The sequence below is a fragment of the Pristiophorus japonicus genome, chromosome 5 (assembly GCF_044704955.1).
Source record: "Pristiophorus japonicus isolate sPriJap1 chromosome 5, sPriJap1.hap1, whole genome shotgun sequence".
NCBI classification, from domain to species: Eukaryota; Metazoa; Chordata; class Chondrichthyes; family Pristiophoridae; genus Pristiophorus; species Pristiophorus japonicus.
The window spans coordinates 105,681,161-105,705,584 of NC_091981.1; the positions used below are offsets into that span (position 1 = coordinate 105,681,161).

The following is a 24,424-nucleotide window of genomic DNA, read 5'->3' on the forward strand; positions in this document are numbered from 1 at the left end:
GTGGTGCTGAGATTATTCTGAACATTGTGCTGTGGAAGAATCAATATTGGCTGACCATGGGGGAGAGCGGCACCAAGGTTTTTGGATGCTGCACTGGAGGTCTCGGTTGCAAAAAGTAGATGTCGTCCTGTATCCTCGGGGGGGCCGGAGGCCCTCCAGACTCAAGCTCAGAAGGTCAATACTAAGAGTGCAGCCTCAAAGACCCGGATGCAATCAGTGACCGCATCTTCAAATGTAGCCTGGAAGGAGCCAGATGCATAAAAGTGCAGAATCACGATCACCTTCACAGCCACAGACATTGCGGTCCTTGCCCTGCTTTGAGGTTGGAGTTGTGGCTGCAGCAGTTGTACAATTTTAGACACGATCTCTTTAGTGGAGTGCAGGCATCTCAAACATTGGTCGTCGCTGAAGTTCAGGTACGAAAATTGCTCGCTAAACACCCCCTGCAGACATGGCCTCCTGCCAAGAACCCTTCTCACCTCCTCCTCCCCCTTCTAGCAGCTTGCCCTGCTCGGAATGGCCTCTGCTCATTCTCCGAGTCATTCTCAATGCCAAGAGGAAGCCCTACTAGGCCACTCGTGTGGAAGCAATTAGTTTGTGCACAAGGCTTTAATTCACAAAAAAAATACTTTGGCACCAGCCAGATCACTCCTTGTTGATGACTGAAACTTTTTAACAAGTATGGAGAAGCTCCCAAAATGCATAGAAATGCAGCAGCAGCCAGAGGAAATAATCCAGCAACTAACCTGTAAGTAGTTCATGATCCATTTAAATAGCACTGGTGGGGAGTATTTCATGCCGTTTAACGTCTGTGCGAGGTTAAGAGAGTATGTAGGATGAAGTGTCGAGCTCAAAAATGGCTGTGCTGGCATCAAATCAGCATTACACGCAGACTGACGTCATGATGTACCTGCTTTGCATACTTCCTGTTGTCAGAAGTGCGCGCACACATCACATACACCATAAGAGGCCTCATTGAGCCCCAAAAACGGGCACTAGAGCCCAATTTCACCCCCAAACAGTCCTCGTAGCTCAAGTTCAATAAAGTACATGCTGTTTGAGCCAAATACTAAGATCAAAACTTGAGTGGTTTATGAAAGTTAGCAGAATCCAGAGATTGAATACTACTTTAGGTTCGTTGCCAGACATGTTATTATTCTTTATAGAACCCGTTATCTTAGAATTATATTTTCCCAAACAGTCATGATGTGGAAATACCGAGTGCATTTGAGGTAGTTTGATGTAGATAAGAGAGAAGTCAGGAGACCAATGAATAAGTCAACAAAAGTTGTACTGTGTTAAGTAACACTATTTAAGTTTCCATTTCTTCTTGCAAAATACAGAAAAATATACTTTATGTTAAAAACTGAGTTACATTACAAAGGGTAGGGTCATTTGAGTAATACTGATATCACAATTGAGCACAATTCCCAGAACATATCATTAGCTGACCACAAAGCAATACATCAGCCCCTATAATGTCTGTTACATTATGTCACACATCATATTCAGCTTGCTATTTTCCTTTATCAATGCTTTTCTTTCCTAATTTCACCTTCAACACTTACACTCTTTTCCAAACTTCATGGAACTGTGCAATGTGACTTCAATACATCAGCTTGTTCTTAATTATCCACACCGCTGTATTCATAGGCCACAAATAATTAAAGCAGAATAGTTTGTGGCCTGTCAGAATAGAAACCTGTACTACCTGTGAAACAATGACTGCGATTTCACCTACTGAGATGGGAGCAAGGCAGGCAACGTGTTTGCGGGGTCCAAACCTGCTCCTGTCTCTATCCCGGCTTCCCACACGACTTTACCTTGATTGGGCTGGTTAAGCCCGCCCAGCACGGTTCCCAGCCAATTAAAAGGAAGCGGGTCTGATGACATCATTGGATAGCCCGTTTCTTTAAAGGGAATATACGCAAATTTATTTTGACAGTTGTATTGTCAGTGTTCTCCAGCATTAAGCTGCTGCAAACACTAAAGAGCAGCTGCACTCAGGCTCTCCCACGAGGGAATCACAACACACATGGAGGTTCTCTTCCCTTCCAATGGGCAGAAGAAACCTCCCCAGGAGACCAGGAGACCAATGCAGCCCGGTTACACATTACACAGGAGGGCATAAGCAGGGACGACCTGGCTGAAGTGGCACAAACCTTTCAATGATCTCAGTAGATCATGAAATGTTACTGCAAAGCCACACTCAACTTCATCCTGCTGTGCCATTTATCACATCTCCTAAACAATCGCTCTACTCGGAACTGCTATACAGCAAGCGAGCCCCAAGTGGGCAGAGGAAATGTTTCAAGGACACCCTCAAAGCCTCCTTGATAAAGTGCAACATCCCCACCCGCATCTGGGAATCCCTGGCCCAAGACCGCCCAAAATGGAGGCAGAACATCTGGGAGGTAGCTGAGCACCTCAAGTCTCGTCGCCGAGAGCATGCAGAAATCAAACCCAGACAGCAGATGGAGCACGCAGCAAATTAGGTTCCCCACCCACCCTTTCCTTCAACCACTGTCTCCCCCGCCTATGATGATTACTCTGCCTTCCCTATCTTCTCCTGCACATCCTTACTCACACTAACTTACCTTGCACCTCCACCCATCTCCTCTCTCTATCTACAGTATCACATCCCCATCTCACTAGCCACATCTCATTCTCCTCCTAGTGCAAGCATAGCAATTAACAACACACAAGGGTAGGCACTTGAGTATTTTTGCTAATTTTCATGCAAAGTTTCTGTTAACACATTGTCAAACATTGAAATCTTTATTTTCAACACTTTGCCTTCTTGGACAGATATGTGTGCATCTTTGGAAGTGGCTTAGTAAATTGCAGTGAATGGTGAGACATAAGAGTATTTTCTGCAATGCTGATGTGTGAAAGGAATGGGTTGGACATTGCAGGGGGATGCTTTATGGTGTTGGTGGGAGGTGGTGTCAACCTGGCGCATCATGTAGCAGCCAGGGTGTACAGCGTCAAGTGAAGTAAATCTGGCTATGGTGAGGCCATCCCTGGCGTCCCAGGCAGCAATGTGGTCGGGTGCTGATGTCCTGTGTAGAATCAGTTGATTGCAGAGAAGGGTGATGTTGTTGCTGGTGTGCCCGGACCGGCTGGTGTTGGGGCTGATTGTGGTGGGATAGTTTTTGCCGCTGCTCAGCGGACAGGATAGGTGGTGGGTCAGCTGTTATAGTTGATGGACTGCAGACATCGATGCTAATGTAACAGATGGCAAGTGAACTTGAGATGACAGAAGCGATGTCAATGGTGAGAGAGGTTGTTCCAATGTGGTGATACTGGATAGAGATTGCAACCTGCATAAAGCTCAATGTGCCTTCCAAATGCAGTAAGCGTGAGCTTCTGATCTTGAAAGTGAACAGCTGTGAGGTAGGAGCTTTTATAGTTCGTTGGATATATTCAAAAGGGAGATAGATATGGCCCTTACGGCTAAAGGGATCAAGGGGTATGGAGAGAAAGCAGGAAAGGGGTAGAGGGAATGATCAGCCATGATCTTATTGAGTGGCGGTGCAGGCTCGAGGGGCCAAATGGCCTATTCCTGCACCTATTTTCTATATTTCTATTCTTCCACTATTTGATCATCAGACTGTGTGACTCAGGCTTATAAACTGCAAATCAGGTATATGAACAGTAAAAAGTAGACAGAGCAGAAAATCAATGGCCCGGATTTTGCAGTCAGTGGCGAAATGATGGCGATCGCTACGGACCTCAAAGAAAGCTGTCCAAAAAGGTTTAGCCATCTCTATGCCATTGATGTTAATTTGAATCTGAATTTGAATCTGACGCCATGTCTAAGGAATCTCCAGCATCCAGCAATAGTGATGTCATCAAGCTGGTTAAGCAGCCAATCACATCATAGAATTCTCTCAGACAGCAAACCAGGAAATAAAATGCATTGATTTTCTTTGCTTTCTAATCATTGGAAAAAAATCAACATTCCATTTTTATAAAATTATTTTTTCAGGGCCAGATCGGTTGTTCAGCAGTAATTATGACTCATTACGTCATTAAAGCCCCAGTCACATTGCATTCAACAAAGCTTAACTTTTGCAGGAGTTTTTAAAGAGCAATATTCCAGCGTAAGAGTGGAAGTTTCTGTCAGTTCAGTGATTTCAATTAATTGCCGGCTGTGGGGCGTTCAACAGCCTCCTGCGGAGGAGCAGGGAATAACTGACAGCAACTTCTGGATTTCCACGTTTAACTGCGCATGTGCATAATCCAGAAGTTGCTGTTCGATTCAGTTGGAAGGATGCCGAACACAAATTCCGTGTCAATACTTTCACTTGATTATAGAAAGCATAACTTACGCCTCCGTAGGTATAAAAAAAATAATATCGCCAACATTTTGCTGTACTAATCCTGGACCAGCATAAAACATAATGCATGAAAATTTAGCTAACCACCGGCTAGAGACGGAATTTTCACAGGAAAAATGAGTGGGTTAGAGGCGGGGGTGGGAGAAGTGAAAGTTGTATAAATCTAAAACCCGACCCCAACCCACTAACTTTCACCTTTTACTCAGGCGGGACGGGTGGCGGGCAGCCAATCCCCTGCCAGGAGGCGGATTGTCAATTGAAATATGATAATGATGCCTGAAGCCTCTACTTTAACCTGCTGTGCATGTTTTACTGCAAGTGGCCGGCGATCCTGGAGCTCGGGTTTCCCTGCAGCTGCAATGAGGCGGCCACAGCCTCCGGGGGGGTAGGTGTGCTTCCTCCCAGCTCCACAAGTTCCCCCACCAGCAGCCCGCACCCCCCCACCCCCTCCGAGATTGTGACTCAGCCCGGAATTGAGGATCGGAACCCCTATCCTGGGCCCACTTGGCTGGCTTCTGGGTGGGGAGCCCGCCCGCTATGTCGCATGCACGCTGTGGAGCTAAAACTGCCGGGTTTCCCACCGTCTCCGAACACCGTGCGGGTGGGAGGTGGGAAGCGGGAAAATCCAGCCCTATGAGTCAGGTCCATATAGGGTGCAGTCCAGTGGTACAAGAGAAACTGAAGAGGTGGGGGCGTGCCGCCCCTCGTATATACCTCTCTTACCGTTTGAAGTTCAAAATGGGTACAAAACATCCAGGATGTGACTTTCATAACATAACAAAGCTCATGGAATTTAAGTGATGATTTACTGAATTCCACAAAGCCTATTTGCACATTACCAAGCTCTTGTAACCTTCAATTGATTATATTGAGAACCAAACAACCAGTCAAATTTTAGTGGTTTCTACTTGATTTACAATCAAAGATTATTTGCATAAGAATAATGCTGTTGAAGTGATATTTTGCACACCCAGACAGCAATGCTTGAGCACTGAGCAATCACAATCACACAAAATTCTGTAAAAATTATTTTGGGGCCGTTTTTTGAGCAAGCAGTACCAATAGGAGGGACACGCACGACACACACACTGCCCACCGGTAAATGAAAATTGCGATGGGATTCTACAATATTTTAATATGTCTCCCGCCTGTTTTGGGAACACGAGCAGCCGAATTGGACTCCTACCTGAAATGGTGTTGGTCAGGCCTCAGACAGCTAATGGGCAGGTAATTCCCCACCCCATTTTCAACTACAGCCACCCCGATTTGCAGTGTAGCAGTAGAGAAAAAAAGTGAAAAATTCTACAAATTTTACAATATCACTAAATTGCTTGTGTGTCTTATTATTTTCATTAAAGTTTTTAGTTCAAAGCCTTAATCTAGCGTAAATCATGATCATGATCATAGGCAGTCCCTCGGAATTGAGGAAGACCCGCTTCCACTCCCAAAATGAGTCTTTAGGTAGCTGAACAGTCCAATACGAGAACCACAGTCCGTCACAGCTGGGACAGATAGTCGTCGTTAAGGGAAGGGGTGGGTGGGACTGGTTTGCCGCACGCTCTTTCCGCAGCCTGCGCTTGATTTCTGCATGCTCTTGGCGACGAGACTCGAGGTGCTCAGCACCCTCCCCGATGCACTTCCTCCACTTAGGGCGATCTTTGGCCAGGGACTCCCAGGTGTCAGTGGGGATGTTGCACTTTTTCAGGGAGGCTTTGAGGGTGTCCCTGTAACATTTCCTCTGCCCACCTTTGGCTCGTTTGCCGTGAAGGAGTTCCAAGTAGAGCGCTTGCTTTGGGAGTCTCGTGTCTGGCGTGTGAATGATGTGGCCTGCCCAGCAGAGCTGATCAAATGTGGTCAGTGTTTCAATGCTGGGGATGTTGGCCTGGTCGAGGATGCTAATGTTGGTGCGTCTGTCCTCCCAGGGGACTCTACTCTAACCACTTTTACTTCAATAATTAGAAAGAACTTTCAATCACATTTGTGAGCATGTTACAGTTTGCAGGATTTTCTCGCATGCAATCATAGAAATTTACAGCACAAAAGGAGGCCATTCCGGCCCATTGTGTCCGCACCAGCCGAAAAAGAGCTATCCAGCCTAATCCCACTTTCCAGCTCTTGATCCGTAGCCTTGTAGGTTACGGCACTTCCAAGTATATTTTAAATGTGGTGAGGGTTTCTGCCTCTACCACCCTTTCAGGCAGTGAGTTTCAGACCCCCACCACCATCTGGGTAAAAAAAATTCCCCCCAAATCCCTTCTAAACCTCCTACCAATTACTTTAAATATATGCCCCCTCTGCTAAGGGAAATAGGCCCTTCCTATCCACTATATCTAGGCACCTCATAATTTTATACACCTCAATAAAGTCTCGCCTCAGCCTCTTCTGTTCCAAAGAAAACAAATCCAGCCTATCCAATCTGTGCATCAATAAGAGTTGAGGGGTGTTTATTTATTTTTCAGAAAAGATTTTGAAAGAAACTGGAGAATGAATTCTCAGTGCTTTTAACAGTGCAGTCAACTGTTTACATTTATATAATGGTGCTTTTCTGTTATGAACTCCTTACAGACAAACAATACCTGTGAGATGCAGTACCTGTGAACAGCAACACCCATTACAATACTTTCTTTGTTGATGGAAAAGAAAACAGAGATGGCTCATCACAAATGAATACCTGAAAGCACAAAAGTGGCTGCTGACTGATCAGAGACCGACTGATGGAAACATGTTGGAGGTTTTGGAGCCTGATGGTTCAAAAGAGCAATTTTGGTCCCATTTTCCTTCACCTCTCTCCCCACAAGGCTGTTAAACCTTACTCATGCCAATATTGCTGGACCCTGACACTCCATTCCAGTATAACCAGGCCCTGGGCCCCCTTCCCAGTGCTCCAAAAGCTGCTCTCAATATTGCTAAATCAGTATCCCTGGTAATATTATTTGAAAAAACAGCCATGTTCCTTATAAACCTCTGACATTATGTGCAACGACTTGGGAGATTTGCTAATAAGTAGAAAATAAAGAGGTTGCTATGGGAGCGAATAGCTTTTAGGAAGAGGAGAGGGTAGTTGGAAATTAGACTATGAGTTGCTATGGGTGCTACGGAAGATAACAGAATTAGGAGACAGACATACAAGAAGCTGCAGTGCCAACAGGCATTGGGAAGGCTAAAAGGTAAATATAATAGTCATACTCAAGTATGACACACAAATCATGGCGCAGGAACTAAGTGTGACAAACAGAAAATGCAAGTTCATGAAATAATTTTAATATAATACCAATGGATCTCCTGTGGTTTTGCACACAGTAAATCAAAGGCTATGGTTCTTTCTAAACTCCGTCTTTTTGCAGTTGTCATTCGTTTCTCTCCTGTTTTGCTTCCCCTTCTCTCTCACCTTTGTTCTTTTGTTTCTCTAACTTGCTTTTTGCTTCTGTCTCTATCCCCTTTTGATTCTTTCTCTGTCTTTTACTTCTTGCTTTGAGGCTGGAGATCGTGGTAGTGTGGTGTAACATAAAAGGGAGCCACGGAGCACCGCTCATCACATTTTCCAATGGCAGGCACTTGTAAAAGGCAGTTTGCAGCCCTTGCACTGCTTGCTTCCCATTCCCTCATCTCCATCCCCACTGCACTTCACTCCATAGCAACCCATACCCCTCTGGCTTCCAATCAGCCCCCTTCCCTTCCAGAAGCCCCTATTCCCATAGCAACCTATACCCCTCTAGCTTCCCATGATCTCTTTCCCTCCTACAACCTCCAGCTTCCATTAAATAATGCGACCTCTCCATGCTCTCTAAATTGTCAAGACTGCTTGTCCGACATTCAGTACAGGATGAGCAGAAATTTTCTTCAATTAAATATTGGGAAGACCGAACCATTGTCTTTGATTCCCACCACAAACTCCGTTCCCTAGCCACCGACTCCATCCCTCGCCCCAACTTCTGTCTGAGGCTGACCACACTGTTTGCAACCTAGGTTTCATATTTGAGCCTGAAATGAGCTTCCGGCCACATATCCGCAGCATAACTAAAACCGCCTATTTCCACCGAAGCAACATTGCCCGTTTCCGCCCCAGCCTCAGCTCATCTGCTGCTGAAACTCTCATCCATGCCTTTGTTATCTCTAGACTTGACTACTCCAACGCACTCCTGGTTGGCCTCCCACATTCTATGCTACATAAACTTGAGGTCATCCAAAACACGATAGCCGTGTCCTAACTCGCACCAAGTCCCGCTTACCCATCACCTCTGTGCTCGTTGACCTACATCGGCTCCCGATTAAGCAATGCCTCAATTACAAAATTCTCATCCTTGTTTACAAAGCCCTCCATGGCCTCGGCCCCCTATCTTTGTAATCTCCTTCAGCCTCACACATCCCCCCCACCCCCCCACCGAGATGTCTACGCTCCTCAAATTCTGCCCTCTTAAGCATCCCTGATTATAATCGCTCAGCCTTTGGTGACCGTGCCTTCAGCTGCCTAGGCCCAAATTCTGGAACACACTCCCTAAACCACTCTGCCTCTCTATTTTCCTTTAAGATGCTCCTTAAAACCAACCTCTTTCATCTGCCGTAATTTCTTGTGTAGCTCGGTGTCAAATTTATTTGTTTTGTCATAACACTCCTGTGAAGCGCCTCGGGACATTTCACTATATTGAAGGCGCTATATAAACGCAAGTTGTTGTTGTTGTTGTGATAACATTTTGTTAACCAAAGAGCAGGGCGTTATCCCTGGTGTCCTGGCCAATATTTATTCCTCAATCAACATCACTAAAACAGACTATCTGGTCATTATCACATTGCTCTTGTGGGAGCTTGCTGTGCACAAATTGGCTGCCATTACAACAGTGACTACAGTTCAAAAGTAACCAATATTGCCACACCTTGGAGCGAGGTCGGAGCCCAGCAGCAAGCTCGAGGCCCAGGAGCGAGGTCGGGAGGAGCGGGGCCCAGGAGAGGTGCAGCGAGGTCTTCATCTTACTCTCTATCTTTTTACATGGGCCAAATCCGTTCTCAACCTACTAAAATTGGCCTTTCCTCAGTTAAACATTTTTACTCAAGATTGCTTACTGTCCTTTTCCATAGCCAACCTAAACTTCATGATACTATGATAACTGTTCTCTAAATGTTCACCTACTGATACTTGCTCCACTTGACCTACTTCACTCCCCAGAACCAGCAATGCCTCCTCCCTCATTGGGCCAGAATCATACTGATCAAGAATGTTCTCCTGAACACACTTCAAAAATTCTTCCTCTTCTCTGCCCTTTACACTATTACGATCCCAGTCTATATTAGGATAGTTGAAGTCTGCCGTTATTACTCCTCTATAATTCTTGCACCTCTCTGCAGTTTATCTGCAAATTTGCTCCTCCATATCGTTCCCACTATTTGGTGGTCTATAGAATACACCTAGTAGTGTAATGGCACCTCTATTATTTCTTAACTCTAGCCATATAGATTCTGTCCTTGATCTCTCCAGGACATCCTCCCTTTCCAGCACTGTAACATTCTCCTTACATTACAACAGTGACTACACTCCAAAAGTACTTAACTGACTGTAAAGCGCTTAGAGACATCCAGTGGTCGTGAAAGGCGCTATATAAATGCAAGTGTTTCTTTCTTTTAACCAATATTGTCACACCTTGGAGTGAGGTCGGAGCCCAGCAGTGAGGTCGGGGCCCGGGACAGCTGCAGCGAGGTCGGAACCCAACAATGAGATCAGAGCCCAGCAGCGATGGAGAGCCCTGCAGCGAGGTCAAGGCCCAGGAGTGGCTCAGTTTGGACCAGCAGCGAGGTTGAGAGGCCTACTCTGCACCCTATGAAACCCAGGGAGAGGACGTGTGGGAAGGAGGGAGGACAGTAGGAATGTGTGTGTGTGTACTAGGCCCATGCAGTGGAGCCTGGTCTCCAATCGTCTTGGATCTACTTGCCATTGGACTAAGACCTTGCTCTGTCAAGCCTGTGTGGTAGCTGGTGTGCAACGGCCACCCCACATTAAAAGAATTTACGCAGAGGCATCTTCCATCCTTTAAAATGAAGTTCGAGACCCTAAACGTCAGGACCTTCATGGACAACCCCAACAGTGACAGAACTCATATTAGTATGGAAGCAAATCATCCTCGACTCCGAGGGACTGCCTAAGAAGCAGACTGCCACACCACTTTCCATCTTTCCTCCCCTATCTTTCCTGAACACCTTATAACCAGGAATATTTAATACCCAATCCTCCTCAGTATTAACTATCCCCCCCCAATTTAGTGTCATCCACAAATTTAGAAATTGTGTTTTTGATTCCAAAGTCTAAATAGGCTACTTGTCCCCTAACTCCGCATTCTCTGACCTTGTTCATCAGTCTATTATAAGGTACTTTATCGAAGGCCTCTTGAAAATCTAGATAAATTACATCTACTGCATTACCATTATCTACTCTGTCTTTACCTCTTCAAAAAATCGAATGAAGTTGGTCAAGCAAGATTTTCCCTTTTGAAATCCATGCTATTCATTATTATATTTTTTGTTTCTAGAAGTTCTTCTATTTTCTCCTTTCGTAGGGATTCCATTATTTTTCCAATGTTAAGCTGACTGGTCTATAATTCCCTGGACATGTTCTATCTACCTTCTTAAATATAGGTATTACATTAGCCATCCGCTAGTCCTCTGGCACTACACCTTTTTCTAACAAATTATTAAATATGTGTAATAATGCCTCTGCTATCTCTTCCCTAGATTCTTTTAAAATGCATGGATGCAATCCATCCGGACCAGGGGTTTTATTCTCTTTGCTTTCGATTAATTTATTTAATATATCCCCATTTTAATTTAAATGCACTTCTCATTACTAATATCATCCAAGTCATGTCCACCTGTTCTATCTCCCTGGTAAATACTGAAGCAAAACTATTTAATATTTCTGCCATCTCTCGATCATTACCTGTGGTATTATCCTGTCTATCCCTTAATGACCCTATTCCCATCCCAACCTTCCTTTTTTTATTGATGTGCCTGTAAAATATTTTACTATTTTGTTTTATGTTCCTTGATAATTTAATTTCATAGTTCCTCTTTGCCTTACTAACTTTTTGTTTACTTCTCTCCTAACTAATCTCTTCGTATTCTCCCTTATCATGTTCTCCCTGCTGTCTATGTACATAATGTATGCCTCTTTCCTTACCATCAATTGTTCCCTTATGTATCAGTTGGAGCTAGATATCGGATATCTGGACGTACTGGGTTGGAAAAGTAGGGTTTAGCTACACTCGGGCGTCCTGCATTTTGGTAGCACTGAGGAATAGCCCTGGGCTTTGGAAGTGCTGCGGTGGGGTCCTGGAATTTGACTGGAGTGGGACTGCATGGGTTTGGGGTGATTTTTTCATCTGGCAGTACTGTGAAGGAGTGAAATATGATGTTTAGCTCACTGGTGGATTCCCAGTCTATCAGCACTGTGGGGAGATGTCCTAGTTCTGACAGCACTAGGTTGTAGCTTTCTAAGAAATCTCTGTCAATATTACATTTGGTGTTTATAATTAGTTATCGGTCTCGTCCTCTGCATCTCACATGCGCCAGTATTTAGGACGTTTACATTATCAACTGTTTTCTTAATAGTTAGACAATCAAGTGATAATTGGATGCTTTCTATTTGTTTTCAAATTTCAACTGATTTTTCTTTTTAAAAAGAACTTCAATTTGGATGAGGCACTTTGCTTTTTCTTTCAGCTTAATATGATTTTGAAGTTTATAGAGTATAATCTGAAACCTAACTAAAAGTTAAAATAGGTGTGCAATTAGTACAATCATTCCCCCTTCTCTATCTCACATGCACATAGATACACACGCACATGTACATGTGGGAGGGTGCTTGAAACACAGCCTCCGCCATGTTTTGTGGTATTTACCCACTTCGAACACAGGACACGGGTCACATTTTAGGCCAAGGCATTCAATGGTCAGCAGAGGGGGCTTGAAAAGATTAAATCAAGGAGGTACCTATGCAGTCACTCTCAAGTGCACAGGCACCAGAAGCAATCTCAAAATGTTTTAATTTTTAGGCAGCTCAGTGGCTTCCTCTTCTTCTTAATATAGCAAGCCAACAAAGACATGCAAATTTTCTAGCTTCACTGGGGATACTTTTAACCCAGATTTCAGGGAGGCAAATGGACGAGTTTGAGTTAGACAACCCTTTTATATCCTGCACAATTTTATTCTCCACTCACTTGAGTAAAATCGGGTGGAGTGTAAAATGGGTGGCCGACTTGAGTTTTGTTAAAATGACCCCCACTGTGTGGTAGAAGATAGACAACAATTGCGATATCTTGAACATAAGTATTAGCTTCTCATTTGAAGCATTCGTAATAAGATAGACGAGTTGACAGCACAAATAGAAATAAATGGATATGATCTGATTGCCATTAGAGATGTGGTTGCAAGGTGACTAAGGCTGGGAACTGAATATTCAGGGGTATCTGCCATTTCGTAAGAACATAAGAACATAAGAATTAGGAACAGGAGTAGGCCATCTAGCCCCTCGAGCTTGCTCCGCCATTCAACAAGATCATTGCTGATCTGGTCGTGGACTCAGCTCCACTTACCTGCCCTCTCCCCGTAACCCTTAATTCCCTTATTGCTTAAAAATCTATCTATCTTTGACTTGAAAACATTCAATGAGCCAGCCCTCAACTGCTTCCTTGGGCAGAGAATTCCACAGATTCACAACCCTCTGGGAGAAGAAATTCTTTCTCAACTCGGTTTTAAATTGGCTCCTCCGTATTTTGAGGCTGTGCCCCCTAGTTCTAGTCTCCCCCACCAATGGAAAACAACCTCTCTGCCTCTATCTTGTCTATCCCTTTAATGATTTTAAATGTTTCTATAAGATCACCCCTCATCCTTCTGAACTCCAAGGAGTAAAGACCCAGTCTACTCAATCTATCATCATAAGTTAACCCCCTCATTTCTCGAATCAGCCTAGTGAATCGTCTCTGTACCCCTTCCAAAGCTAGTATATCCTTCCTTAAGTAAGGTGACCAAAACTGCACGCAGTACTCCAGGTGCGGCCTTACCAATACCTTATACAGTTGCAGCAACACCTCCCTGCTTTTGTACTCCATCCCTTTCGCAATGAAGGCCAACATTCCATTTGCCTTCCTGATTACCTGCTGCACCTGCAAACTAACCTTTTGGGATTCATGCACAAGGACCCCCAGGTCCCTCTGCACCACAGCATGTTGTAATTTCTCCCCATTCAAATAATATTCCCTTTTACTGTTTTTTTCCCCAAGGTGGATGACCTCACACTTTCCGACATTGTATTCCATCTGCCAAACCTTAGCCCATTCGCTTAACCTATCCAAATCTCCTTGTAGCCTCTCTGAGTCCTCTACACAACCCGCTTTCCCACTAATCTTTGTGTCATCTGCAAATTTTGTTGCACTACACTCTGTCCCCTCCTCTAGGTCATCTATATATATTGTAAACAGTTGTGGTCCCAGCACTGAACCGTGTCGCACACCACTAACCACTGATTTCCAACCGGAAAAGGACCCATTTATCCCGACTCTCTGCTTTCTGTTCACCAGCCAATTCTCTATCCATGCTAATACATTTCCTCTGACTCCGCGTACCTTTATCTTCTGCAGTAACCTTTTGTGTGGCACCTTATCGAATGTCTTTTGGAAATCTAAATACACCACATCTATCGGTACACCTCTATCCACCATGCTCGTTATATCCTCAAAGAATTCCAGTAAGTTAGTTAAACATGATTTTCCTTTCATGAATCCATGCTGCGTCTGCTTGATTGCACTATTCCTATCCAGATGTCCCGCTATTTCTTCCTTAATGATAGTTTCAAGCATTTTCCCCACTACAGATGTTAAACTAACTGGCCTATAGTTACCTGCCTTTTGCCTGCCCCCTTTTTTAAACAGAGGCGTTACATTAGCTGCTCTCCAATCCGCTGGTACCTCCCCAGAGTCCAGAGAATTTTGGCAGATTATAACAAATGCATCTGCTATAACTTCCGCCATCTCTTTTAATACCCTGGGATGCATTTCATCAGGACCAGGGGACTTGTCTACCTTCAATCCCATTAGTCTGTCCAGCACTACCTCCCTAGTGATAGTGATCATCTCAAGGTCCTCCCTTCCCACATTCCTATGACCAGCAATTTTTGGCATGGTTTTTGTGTCTTCCACTGTGAAGATGGAAGCAAAATAATTGTTTGAGGTCTCAGCCATTTCCACATTTCCCATTATTAAATCCCCCTTTCCATCTTCTAAGGGACCAACATTTACTTTAGTCACTCTTTTCCGTTTTATATATCTGTAAAAGCTTTTACTATCTGTTTTTATGTTTTGCGCAAGTTTACCTTCGTAATCTATCTTCCCTTTCTTTATTGCTTTTTTAGTCATTCTTTGCTGTTGCTTAAAATCTTCCCAATCCTCTAGTTTCCCACTAACCTTGGCCACCTTATACGCATTGGTCTTTGATTTGATACTTTCCTTTATTTCCTTGGTTATCCACGGCTGGTTATCTCTTCTCTTGCCGCCCTTCTTTTTCACTGGAATATATTTTTGTTGCGCATTATGAAAGAGCTCCTTAAAAGTCCTCCACTGTTCCTCAATTGTGCCACCGTTTAGTCCTTGTTTCCAGTCTACTTTAGCCAACTCTGCCCTCATCCCACTGTAGTCCCCTTTGTTTAAGCATAGTACTCTCGTTTCTGACACAACTTCCTCATCCTCAATCTGTATTACAAATTCAACCATATTGTGATCACTCATTCCGAGAGGATCTTTTACGAGGAGATCGTTTATTATTCCTGTCTCGTTACACAGGACCAGATCCAAAATGGCTTGCTCCCTTGTAGGCTCTGTTACATACTGTTCTAAGAAACAATCCCGTATGCATTCTATGAATTCCTCCTCCAGGCTACCCCATGCGATTTGATTTGACCAATCGATATGTAGGTTAAAATCCCCCATAACTACTGCTGTTCCTTTTTCACATGCCTCCATTATTCCCTTTATTATTGCCCGCCCCACCATGAAGCTATTATTTGAGGGCCTATAAACTACGCCGACCAGTGACTTTTTCCCCTTACTATCTCTAATCTCCACCCACAATGATTCAACATTTTGTTCATTGGAGCCAATATCATCCCTCAAAACTGCCCTGATATCATCCCTTATTAACAGAGCTACCCCACCTCCCTTCCCTTCCTGCCTATCTTTCCGAATCGTCAGATACCCCTGTACATTTAATTCCCAGTCCTGGCCACCTTGCAACCATGTCTCTGTAATGGCCATCAAATCATACCCATTTGTAATGATTTGTGCCGTCAACTCATTTACTTTATTTCTAATGCTGCGTGCATTTAGGTAGAGTGTTTTCATCCTAGTTTTTAAAACCATGATTTTTAGTTTTTACCCCTCCTGCAGCCCTTTTATATTGAGTGGTCCTTTTTGTTTCTTGCCTTTGGTTTCTCTGCCCTCCACTTTTACTCATCTCTTTTCTGTCTTTTGTTTTTGTCTCCTTTTTGTTTCCCTCTGTCTCCCTGTATTGGTTCCCATCCCCCTGAATAGGCAGAAAGGAAAATGAGGTAGGGTAGCTCTGTTAATAAGGGATGAGATCAGTGCAGCAGTGAGAAATGATATTGGTTTAGAAGATCAATATGTAGAATCAGTTTGGGTAGAGATAAGAAATAATAAAGGAAAGAAGTCACTGGTGGGAGTGGTCTATAGGTCCCCAAGCAGTAGCCACACAGCAGGACAGAGTATAAATCAAGAAATAATGGAGGCTTGTAGGAAAGGTATGGCAATAATCATGGGCAATTTTAATCTTCATATTGATTGGACAAATCAAATTGGCAAAGGTAGCCTTGAGAAAGAGTTCATAGCATGTATGCAGGATGGTTTCTTGGAACAATACGTCGTGGAACCAACCAGGGAGCACAGTATTCTAGATCTGGTAATGTGTAACAAGTCTGGATTCATTAATGATCTCGTAGTGAAGGATCCTCTTGGGAAGAGTGATCATAGCATGATAGAATTTCAAATTAAGTTTGAGGATGAGAAAGCTAGATCACAAACTAGTGTCCTGAACTTAATTAAAGTTAATTACAAAGGTATGAAGGCAGAGTTGGTTAAAGTGGACTGGGAAAATATATTGAAGGGTGAGACTGTAGAAAAGCAGTGGCAAACATTTAAGGAGATAATTCATAACTCTCAGCAAAGATATATTATAGTGAAAAAGACTCTAAGAGAAGGATGAATCATCTGTGGCTAACTAAGGAAGTCGCCGGAGGGAGGAAGGCCAGGACGTCGCCGGAGGGGAGGAAGGCCAGGACGTCGCCGGAGGGGAGGAAGGCCAGGACGTCGCCGGAGGGGAGGAAGGCCAGAATGTTGATGGAGGAAGGAAGGAAGGCCAGGACGTCGCCGGAGGGGAGGAAGGCCAGAATGTTGATGGAGGAAGGAAGGAAGGCCAGGACGTCGCCGGAGGGGAGGAAGGCCAGATTGTTGATGGAGGAAGGAAGGAAGGCCAGGACGTCGCCGGAGGGGAGGAAGGCCAGAATGTTGATGGAGGAAGGAAGGTCAGGACGTCGCCGGAGGGAGGAAGGCCAGAATGTTGACGGAGGGAGGAAGGTCAGGACATCGCCGGAGTGGAGGAAGGCCAGGACGTCGCCGGAGGGGAGGAAGACCAGAATGTTGATGGAGGAAGGAAGGAAGGCCAGGACGTCGCCGGAGGGGAGGAAGGCCAGAATGTTGATGGAGGAAGGAAGGAAGGCCAGGACGTCGCCGGAGGGGAGGAAGGCCAGAATGTTGATGGAGGAAGGAAGGTCAGGACGTCACCGGAGGGAGGAAGGCCAGAATGTTGACGGAGGGAGGAAGGTCAGGACGTCGCCGGAGGGAGGAAGGCCAGGACGTCGCCGGAGGGAGGAAGGAAGGCCAGGACGTCGCCGGAGGGAGGAAGGAAGGCCAGGACGTCGCCGGAGGGAGGAAGGAAGGCCAGGACGTCGCCGGAGGGAGGAAGGAAGGCCAGGACGTCGCCGGAGGGAGGAAGGAAGGCCAGGACGTCGCCGGAGGGAGGAAGGAAGGCCAGGACGTCGCCGGAGGGAGGAAGGAAGGCCAGGACGTCGCCGGAGGGAGGAAGGAAGGCCAGGACGTCGCCGGAGGGAGGAAGGCCAGAATGTTGACGGAGGGAGGAAGGTCAGGACATCGCCGGAGTGGAGGAAGGCCAGGACGTCGCCGGAGGGGAGGAAGACCAGAATGTTGATGGAGGAAGGAAGGAAGGCCAGGACGTCGCCGGAGGGGAGGAAGGCCAGAATGTTGATGGAGGAAGGAAGGAAGGCCAGGACGTCGCCGGAGGGGAGGAAGGCCAGAATGTTGATGGAGGAAGGAAGGTCAGGACGTCACCGGAGGGAGGAAGGCCAGAATGTTGACGGAGGGAGGAAGGTCAGGACGTCGCCGGAGGGAGGAAGGCCAGGACGTCGCCGGAGGGAGGAAGGAAGGCCAGGACGTCGCCGGAGGGAGGAAGGAAGGCCAGGACGTCGCCGGAGGGAGGAAGGAAGGCCAGGACGTCGCCGGAGGGAGGAAGGAAGGCCAGGACGTCGCCGGAGGGAGGAAGGAAGGCCAGGACGTCGCCGGAGGGAGGAAGGAAGGCCAGGACGTCGCCGGAGGGAGGAAGGAAGGCCAGGACGTCGCCGGAGGGGAGGAAGGCCAGAATGTTGATGGAGGAAGGAAGGAAGGCCAGGAAGTCGCCGGAGGGGAGGAAAGCCAGAATGTTGATGGAGGAAGGAAGGTCAGGACGTCGCCGGAGGGAGGAAGGCCAGAATGTTGATGGAGGAAGGAAGGAAGGCCAGGAAGCCGCCGGAGGGAAGGAAGGCCAGAATGTTGATGGAGGAAGGAAGGTCAGGACGTCGCCGGAGGGAGGAAGGCCAGAATGTTGACGGAGGGAGGAAGGTCAGGACGTCGCCGGAGGGGAGGAAGGCCAGAATGTTGATGGAGGAAGGAAGAAAGGCCAGGACGTCGCCGGAGGGGAGGAAGGTCAGGACGTCGCCGGAGGGGAGGAAGGCCAGAATGTTGATGGAGGAAGGCCAGAATGTTGATGGAGGGAGGAAGGTCAGGACGTCGCCGGAGGGAGGAAGGTCAGGTCGTCGCCGGAGGGAGGAAGGCCAGGACGTCGCCGGAGGGAGGAAGGCCAGGACGTCGCCGGAGGGAGGAAGGCCAGGACGTCGCCGGAGGGAGGAAGGCCAGGACGTCGCCGGAGGGAGGAAGGCCGACATCGCCGGAGGACGGAAGGTCAGGACGGCGCCGGAGGGACAAAGGCCCGCGCGTTAGGGCGGAGAGACAAGATAAAGCCCAAACCTGTGATCGGAGCTGGTTGAAAGCTCACCGCCATCGAGGATCGGGTGGGACAGCTGAGTTGGCCACGTCCAGTGGGGAGCGAAAAGCGAAGGTCCAGTTGGAAGTTTAGTCTTGATTGGGGATGGGCAGTGGGCTCAGGTACCTGCCCTTGCAGTACAGGTTTTAGGGATAAGGGATATACTTTAGGGGGAGAGGAGGAGGAATGCACCCACTATTAGGGCCGGGGGGGGGGTGGGGGTGGCTTAAACAGTGGAGGGTGGAGATTGAGGGAGAGAAGGGTGAAAGATGGCAGCAGATGGCCAGGGAGAAGTTTGTTTGGGGAGAGCTCCCTAGGGAGCTGCCATCCCATCCGCCATCTTTAAGAGCTTGAAAAGCCTCTTTGATAAAGCCCCACCGGCACCTGGGAATCCCTGGCCCAAGATCGCCCGAAGTGAAGGAAGAACATCTGGGAGGGCGCTGAGCACCTCGAGTCTCATTGCCAAGAGCATGTGGAGGACAAGTGCAGGCAGCGGAAGGAGCGTGTGGCAAACCAGACTCCCCACCCACCCTTTCCTTCAACACAGTTGGGACAGACAGAGACTGTGATTATTGTATTGGACTGTACAGTCACCTGAGAACTTATTTTTGGAGTGTAAGCAAGTCTTCCTCGATTTCGAGGGACTGCCTATAATGATGACTAAGTAAAGGACGGTAACAAATTAAAAACAAAGGCATGCAAAGTTGCGACAAACAGTGGAAGGCCAGAGGATTAGGAAATTTTTAGAAACCAGCAAAGGACGACTAAAAAATGATAAAGGCAGAGAAGATAGCATATGAGTGTAAACTAGCAAGAAATATAAAAACAGACAGCAAGAGCTTCTACAGGTATATAAAAAGGAAGCGAGTAGCGAAAGTAAACATTGGTCCCTTAGAGGATGAGACTGGGGAATTAATAATGGGGAACAGGAAAATTGCGGAGACCTTGAACAAATATTTTGTATTGGTCATAGAAACATAGAAAATAGGTGCAGGAGTAGGCCATTCGGCCCTTCTAGCCTGCACCGCCATTCAATGAGTTCATGGCTGAACATGCAACTTCAGTACCCCATTCCTGCTTTCTCGCCATACCCCTTAATCCCCCTCATAGTAAAGACTACATCTAACTCCTTTTTGAATATATTTAGTGAATTGGCCTCAACTACTTTCTGTGGTAGAGAATTCCACAGGTTCACCACTCTCTGGGTGAAGAAGTTTCTCCTCATCTTGGTCCTAAATGGCTTACCCCTTATCCTTAGACTCTAAATGGCTTACCCCTTATCCTTAGACTTATCCTTAGTCTTCACGGTAGAAGACATTAAAAACATCCCAATAATTGATAATCAGGGAGCTCGTGGGGGGGACTTAAAACAATTATCACGAGAGATAAAGTACTAGGCAAACAAATGGAACTAAAGGTGGACAAGTTGCCTGGACCTGCTAGCCTGCATTCTAGGATCTTAAAAGAAGTGGCTGCAGAGATAATGGATGCATTGGTTGTAATCTACCAAAATTCCCTGGATTCTGGAGAGGTCCCAGCGGACGAGAAAATTGCAAATGTAACGCCCCTATTTAAGAAAGGAGGGAGACAGATAGCAGGAAACTATAGAAGTTAGCCTAACATCTGTCATTGGGAAAATGCTTACGTCCATCATTAAGCAAGTAGTAGCAGGACATTTAGAAAATCAAAATGCAGTCAGGCAGAGTCAGCATGGTTTTATGAAGAGGAAATCATGTTTGACAAATGTGCTGGAGTTCTTTGAGGATATAATGAGCAGGGTGAATAAAGGGGAACCAGTAGATGTAGTGTATTTGGATTTCCAGAAAGCATTCGATAAGGTGCCACATAAAAAATTACTGCACAAGATAAGAGCTCACGGGGTTGGTGGTAATATATTAGTGTGGATAGAGGATTGACTAACTAACAGAAAACAGAGAGTCAGGATAAATGGGTCATTTTCAGGTTGGCAAACTGTAACTAGTGGGGTGCCACAGGGATCAGTGCTGGGCCCTCAACTATTTACAATTTATATTAATGACTTGGATGACGGGACCGTGTGTAACGTAGCCAAATTTGCTGGTGATACAAAGATAGGTGGGAAAGCAAGTTGTGAGGAGGCCATAAGGAATCTACAAAGGGATATAGATAGGCTCAGCGAGTGGGCAAAAATTTGGCAGATGGACTATAATGTGGGAAAATGTGAGGTTATCCACTTTGGTAAGAAAAATAAAAAAGCAAATTACTATTTAAATAGGAAGAGATTACAAAATGCTGCAGTAGAGGGGAATCTGGGGGTTCTTGTTCATTGAACACAAAAAGTTAGCATGCAGGTACAGCAAGTAATCAGGAAGGCAAATGGAATGTTGGCCTTTATTGCAAGGGGAATGGAGTATAAAAGCAGGGAAGTTCTGCTCCAACTGTACAGGGCATTGGTAAGACTACACCTGGAGTACTGCATACAGTTTTGGTCTTATTTAAGGAAGGATATACTTGCATTGGAGGCAGTTCAGAGAAGATTCATGAGGTTGATTCCGAAGATGAAGGGGTTCAGCAGGTTGGGCCTATACTCATTTGAGTTTAGAAGAATGAGGTGTGATCTTATTGAAACATATAAGATTCTGAGAGGGCTGGACAGGGTAGATGCAGAGAGGATGTTTCCCCTCATGGGGGAATCTACAACTAGGGGGCATAGTTTCAGAATAAGGGGTCGTCAATTTAAGACAGAAATGAGGAGGAATTTCTTCTTTCAGAGGGTCGTAAATCTTTGGAATTCTCTACCCCAAGGAGCTGTGGAGGTCATTGAATATATTTAAGGTGGAGATAGACAGATTTTTGAATGATAAGGGAGTCAAGGGTTATGGGAAACAGGCGGGGAAGTGGAGTTGAGGCCAGGATCAGATTAGCTATGATCTTATTGAGTGGCGGAGCAGGCTCGAGGGGCCAAATGGCCTAGTCCTGCTCCTATTTTTTCTGTTCTTATGTTATGTTCTCGCCTGCTGAAAAGCCATTTGAATATACAATAGAAATCTGAAATTAGCAAGCTAAGTGTTATTTGAGACAACTTGAAGACCGAACATACTAGAGGATCAAATCTGAGCCGGAGAGGTAACAAGCACAGTAACACAATGGCTGTATATTGCTAAATGTATTCTTGAGGTTTAAGAATATAAAATAAATCTGATCTATAAGGAAAAAGCAAAATATTGCAAATGCTGGAAATCTGAAATAAAAACGAACTGCTGGAAATACACAGCAGGCCAGGCAGTATGTCCTGTTTTTATTTCAAATTTCCAGCATCTGAAGTACTTTGCAGATCAGAAGCAAAGTTAATGTTTCAGGTCAATGATCTTTGTTTCTCTCGCCACATGCTGCCTGACCTGCTGAATATTTCCAGCATTTTCTGTTTTTATTTCTGATCTGTAAGAGTTGTTATAGATTTTGACATGCACTTTTTGGAAATAGGTTTGCACAATAGCATCTAAAACTGTAATGGTGTCTCTCTACAGACAAGCACCTGTTAGAAGCTGGCATGACTTGATAGAAGACTCTACTTTTGGAAGCTCTGAGGACTGAAGGAGCAAACACCTCAGCCATCTGCAGATTCCTGCTAAATAGCTGACCCCAAAAAGCCATGAAGAACAACTGTTCTACAGATCCCCAGGCACGAGGTAATTAGGACACAACATTGGCATCACTGATGAGCTGATCCAACATACAAGCAAACATTTGTGTCATGCAACCTCATTAGTTTGCTGGCAGGGACCCACGACACACATCAATCTACTTTACCAAGATTTTTCTAGGAGACTTCAATTTGTATCAAATGATTCCTTATTGAATGATTTTGGAACAAACTTTATGGAATGCAGAGGAAGGAATCAAATCTGAAACAGTATACAAAAATGCATTATACTAACAACATACTAATAATATACAATTATAATCAAAATGTTTAGCATAACCTGAGTCAGCAGGTTGTGTGTTCAAGCGCACTCCAGGACCTGGTGTGTAACCTAGGCTGGCACTTCAATGCAGTGCTATGGAAGTGCTGCATTGTCACAGGCGCTGTCTTTCAGATGTGATACTGGCCAGAATTTTTCGCTCTTGATGACGGCGTATAGCATACGCTGTCGTAAGCCATCAGAAAGGTTCCGCAAGTTCCGGGTTGCACATGCGCTGCACAGGTGTGAAAACCCAGAACTTGCGATCTGTCAAGGTTTGCCTTGACAGATCTACCACACCAACCCAGAATTCACTTTAGTTGGCGCAGAGTTGGACTATTTGCCCAAGTGCTGTCCAGCAAATGCCCATGAAACCCTTGTGCCTGGTAAAAACAGGTGTAGTACCTGATTTCACCAGCTTAAGGATTAATATAAATCTTAAATAAAACATTTTAAAATAAAAAAAGCACGCACAAACATTTAAAATTAGTTTATGTAAATTTTGACCCAGATTAAAATGTTTAAAATTATTTTTCAAAAAATTACATTTTTATTGTATACACTTTATTGAAGAGACTTTTAATTAAATTTGAAAATGGGAAATTTTATTTTTATTCCAGGTGTATAAATTATTTAGGAATACCTCAAATGCTATGGGAATTCCGTACATAAATGGCAATTCTGGCCATTTAGGCAACTTTGGCCAGCTAATAGTTACTCTATTTCTACTTAAGCCAGCGTATGTGGCCTCTTGAGAAAAGCCCTACGGAAAATTAAAGAAATCGGCGCAGGTAAGTACATCGGAGGCCATTCGGCCTGGGCTGGGGCGGGAAGCGGAGCGGACCTCGACGGCACGAAATCGGGGGCCACAGAGCGGCGGGAAGGCGCCGGAGAGGCTCGGGGTGAAGGGAGCGAACTGGCAGATATGAAATTGGGGGCCACAGTGTGGCGGGAAGGCGCCGGAGAGGCTCGGGGTGAAAGAAGCAAGCTGGTCGGCACGAAATCGGGGGCCACAGTGCGGCAGGAAGGCACCGAAGAGGCTTGGGGTGAAGGGAGCGAACTGGCAGATATGAAATTGGGGGCCACAGTGTGGCGGGAAGGCGCCGGATTGAAGGGAACAAGCTGACCGGCACAAAATCAGGGGCCACAGAGTGGCGGGAAGGCGCCGGAGAGACTCGGCGGGTGAAGGGTACTCACCGCAGCTGGCCAGGAAGGCATCTCACTCGGAGCTCTACTGTGCATGCGCAGCCATTTCAGCGACGTCAAGAACGTCAGTTTTTTCCCTCACACATGCGCAGAAGGACCGGCTCCTTTTTCCAGCGCAGACCACAGGCTCAATCCCCCGAGGCAACTTGCCACACTGCGCAGCTGCAGATTAGAGGCCAAACATCGGGGGAACCTCGGAGAATTTTTTTCTGCCACATTTTTTTTTACCTAATTAAGCAGTGCAACTCTGGCAATATGCCATAAATCGGGCTCGGGGAAAATTGAGCCCATTATGTTACTGAGTAACTTATTAAGGTAGAAGGCATTTTAGTTATATTTTTTTTAATTGAAAAATATCGTGGAGATTTAAAAAGAATGCGGCTTGTACTATCTCAGGATGTATTGCTGACAACCTGTCTAATGGAGGATCCAGATGTGAGAAGGTTTATTGAGCAGTTATAAGGGTAATGGAAGAGGTAGCAGACTGATGATGAGGAGGCCTTACCCGCAAAGAATTTTCAGGGAGAAGCATTCATACTTGAACCTGACCGATCGACAGTGCATTCGAAGGCT

The 24,424-nt window shown here is 45.7% G+C and overlaps 1 protein-coding gene and 1 long non-coding RNA gene across 5 annotated transcripts in view; one reads left to right on the plus strand and one right to left on the minus strand.

The window, feature by feature from the left end:
• Window positions 1-24,424, minus strand: part of jazf1b (JAZF zinc finger 1b) — a 447,675-nt gene that overhangs the window by 315,768 nt on the left and 107,483 nt on the right. Inside the window, exon 1 of one of the 4 annotated variants that reach the window (XM_070880827.1) lies at window positions 18,689-18,892. The exons of the other annotated variants lie outside the window; for them this stretch is intronic. Within the exon in view, the coding sequence (XP_070736928.1) occupies window positions 18,689-18,722 (34 nt within the window). The 5' untranslated portion in view covers window positions 18,723-18,892. Of the gene's footprint in view, window positions 1-18,688; window positions 18,893-24,424 lie in introns of those variants that run through there. 4 annotated transcript variants of the gene reach the window in all.
• On the plus strand, window positions 4,274-23,213 carry LOC139264412 (uncharacterized). Its single transcript, XR_011593342.1, has 3 exons — window positions 4,274-4,344; window positions 6,909-7,510; window positions 22,211-23,213. It is a non-coding gene; the product is annotated as an uncharacterized lncRNA (long non-coding RNA).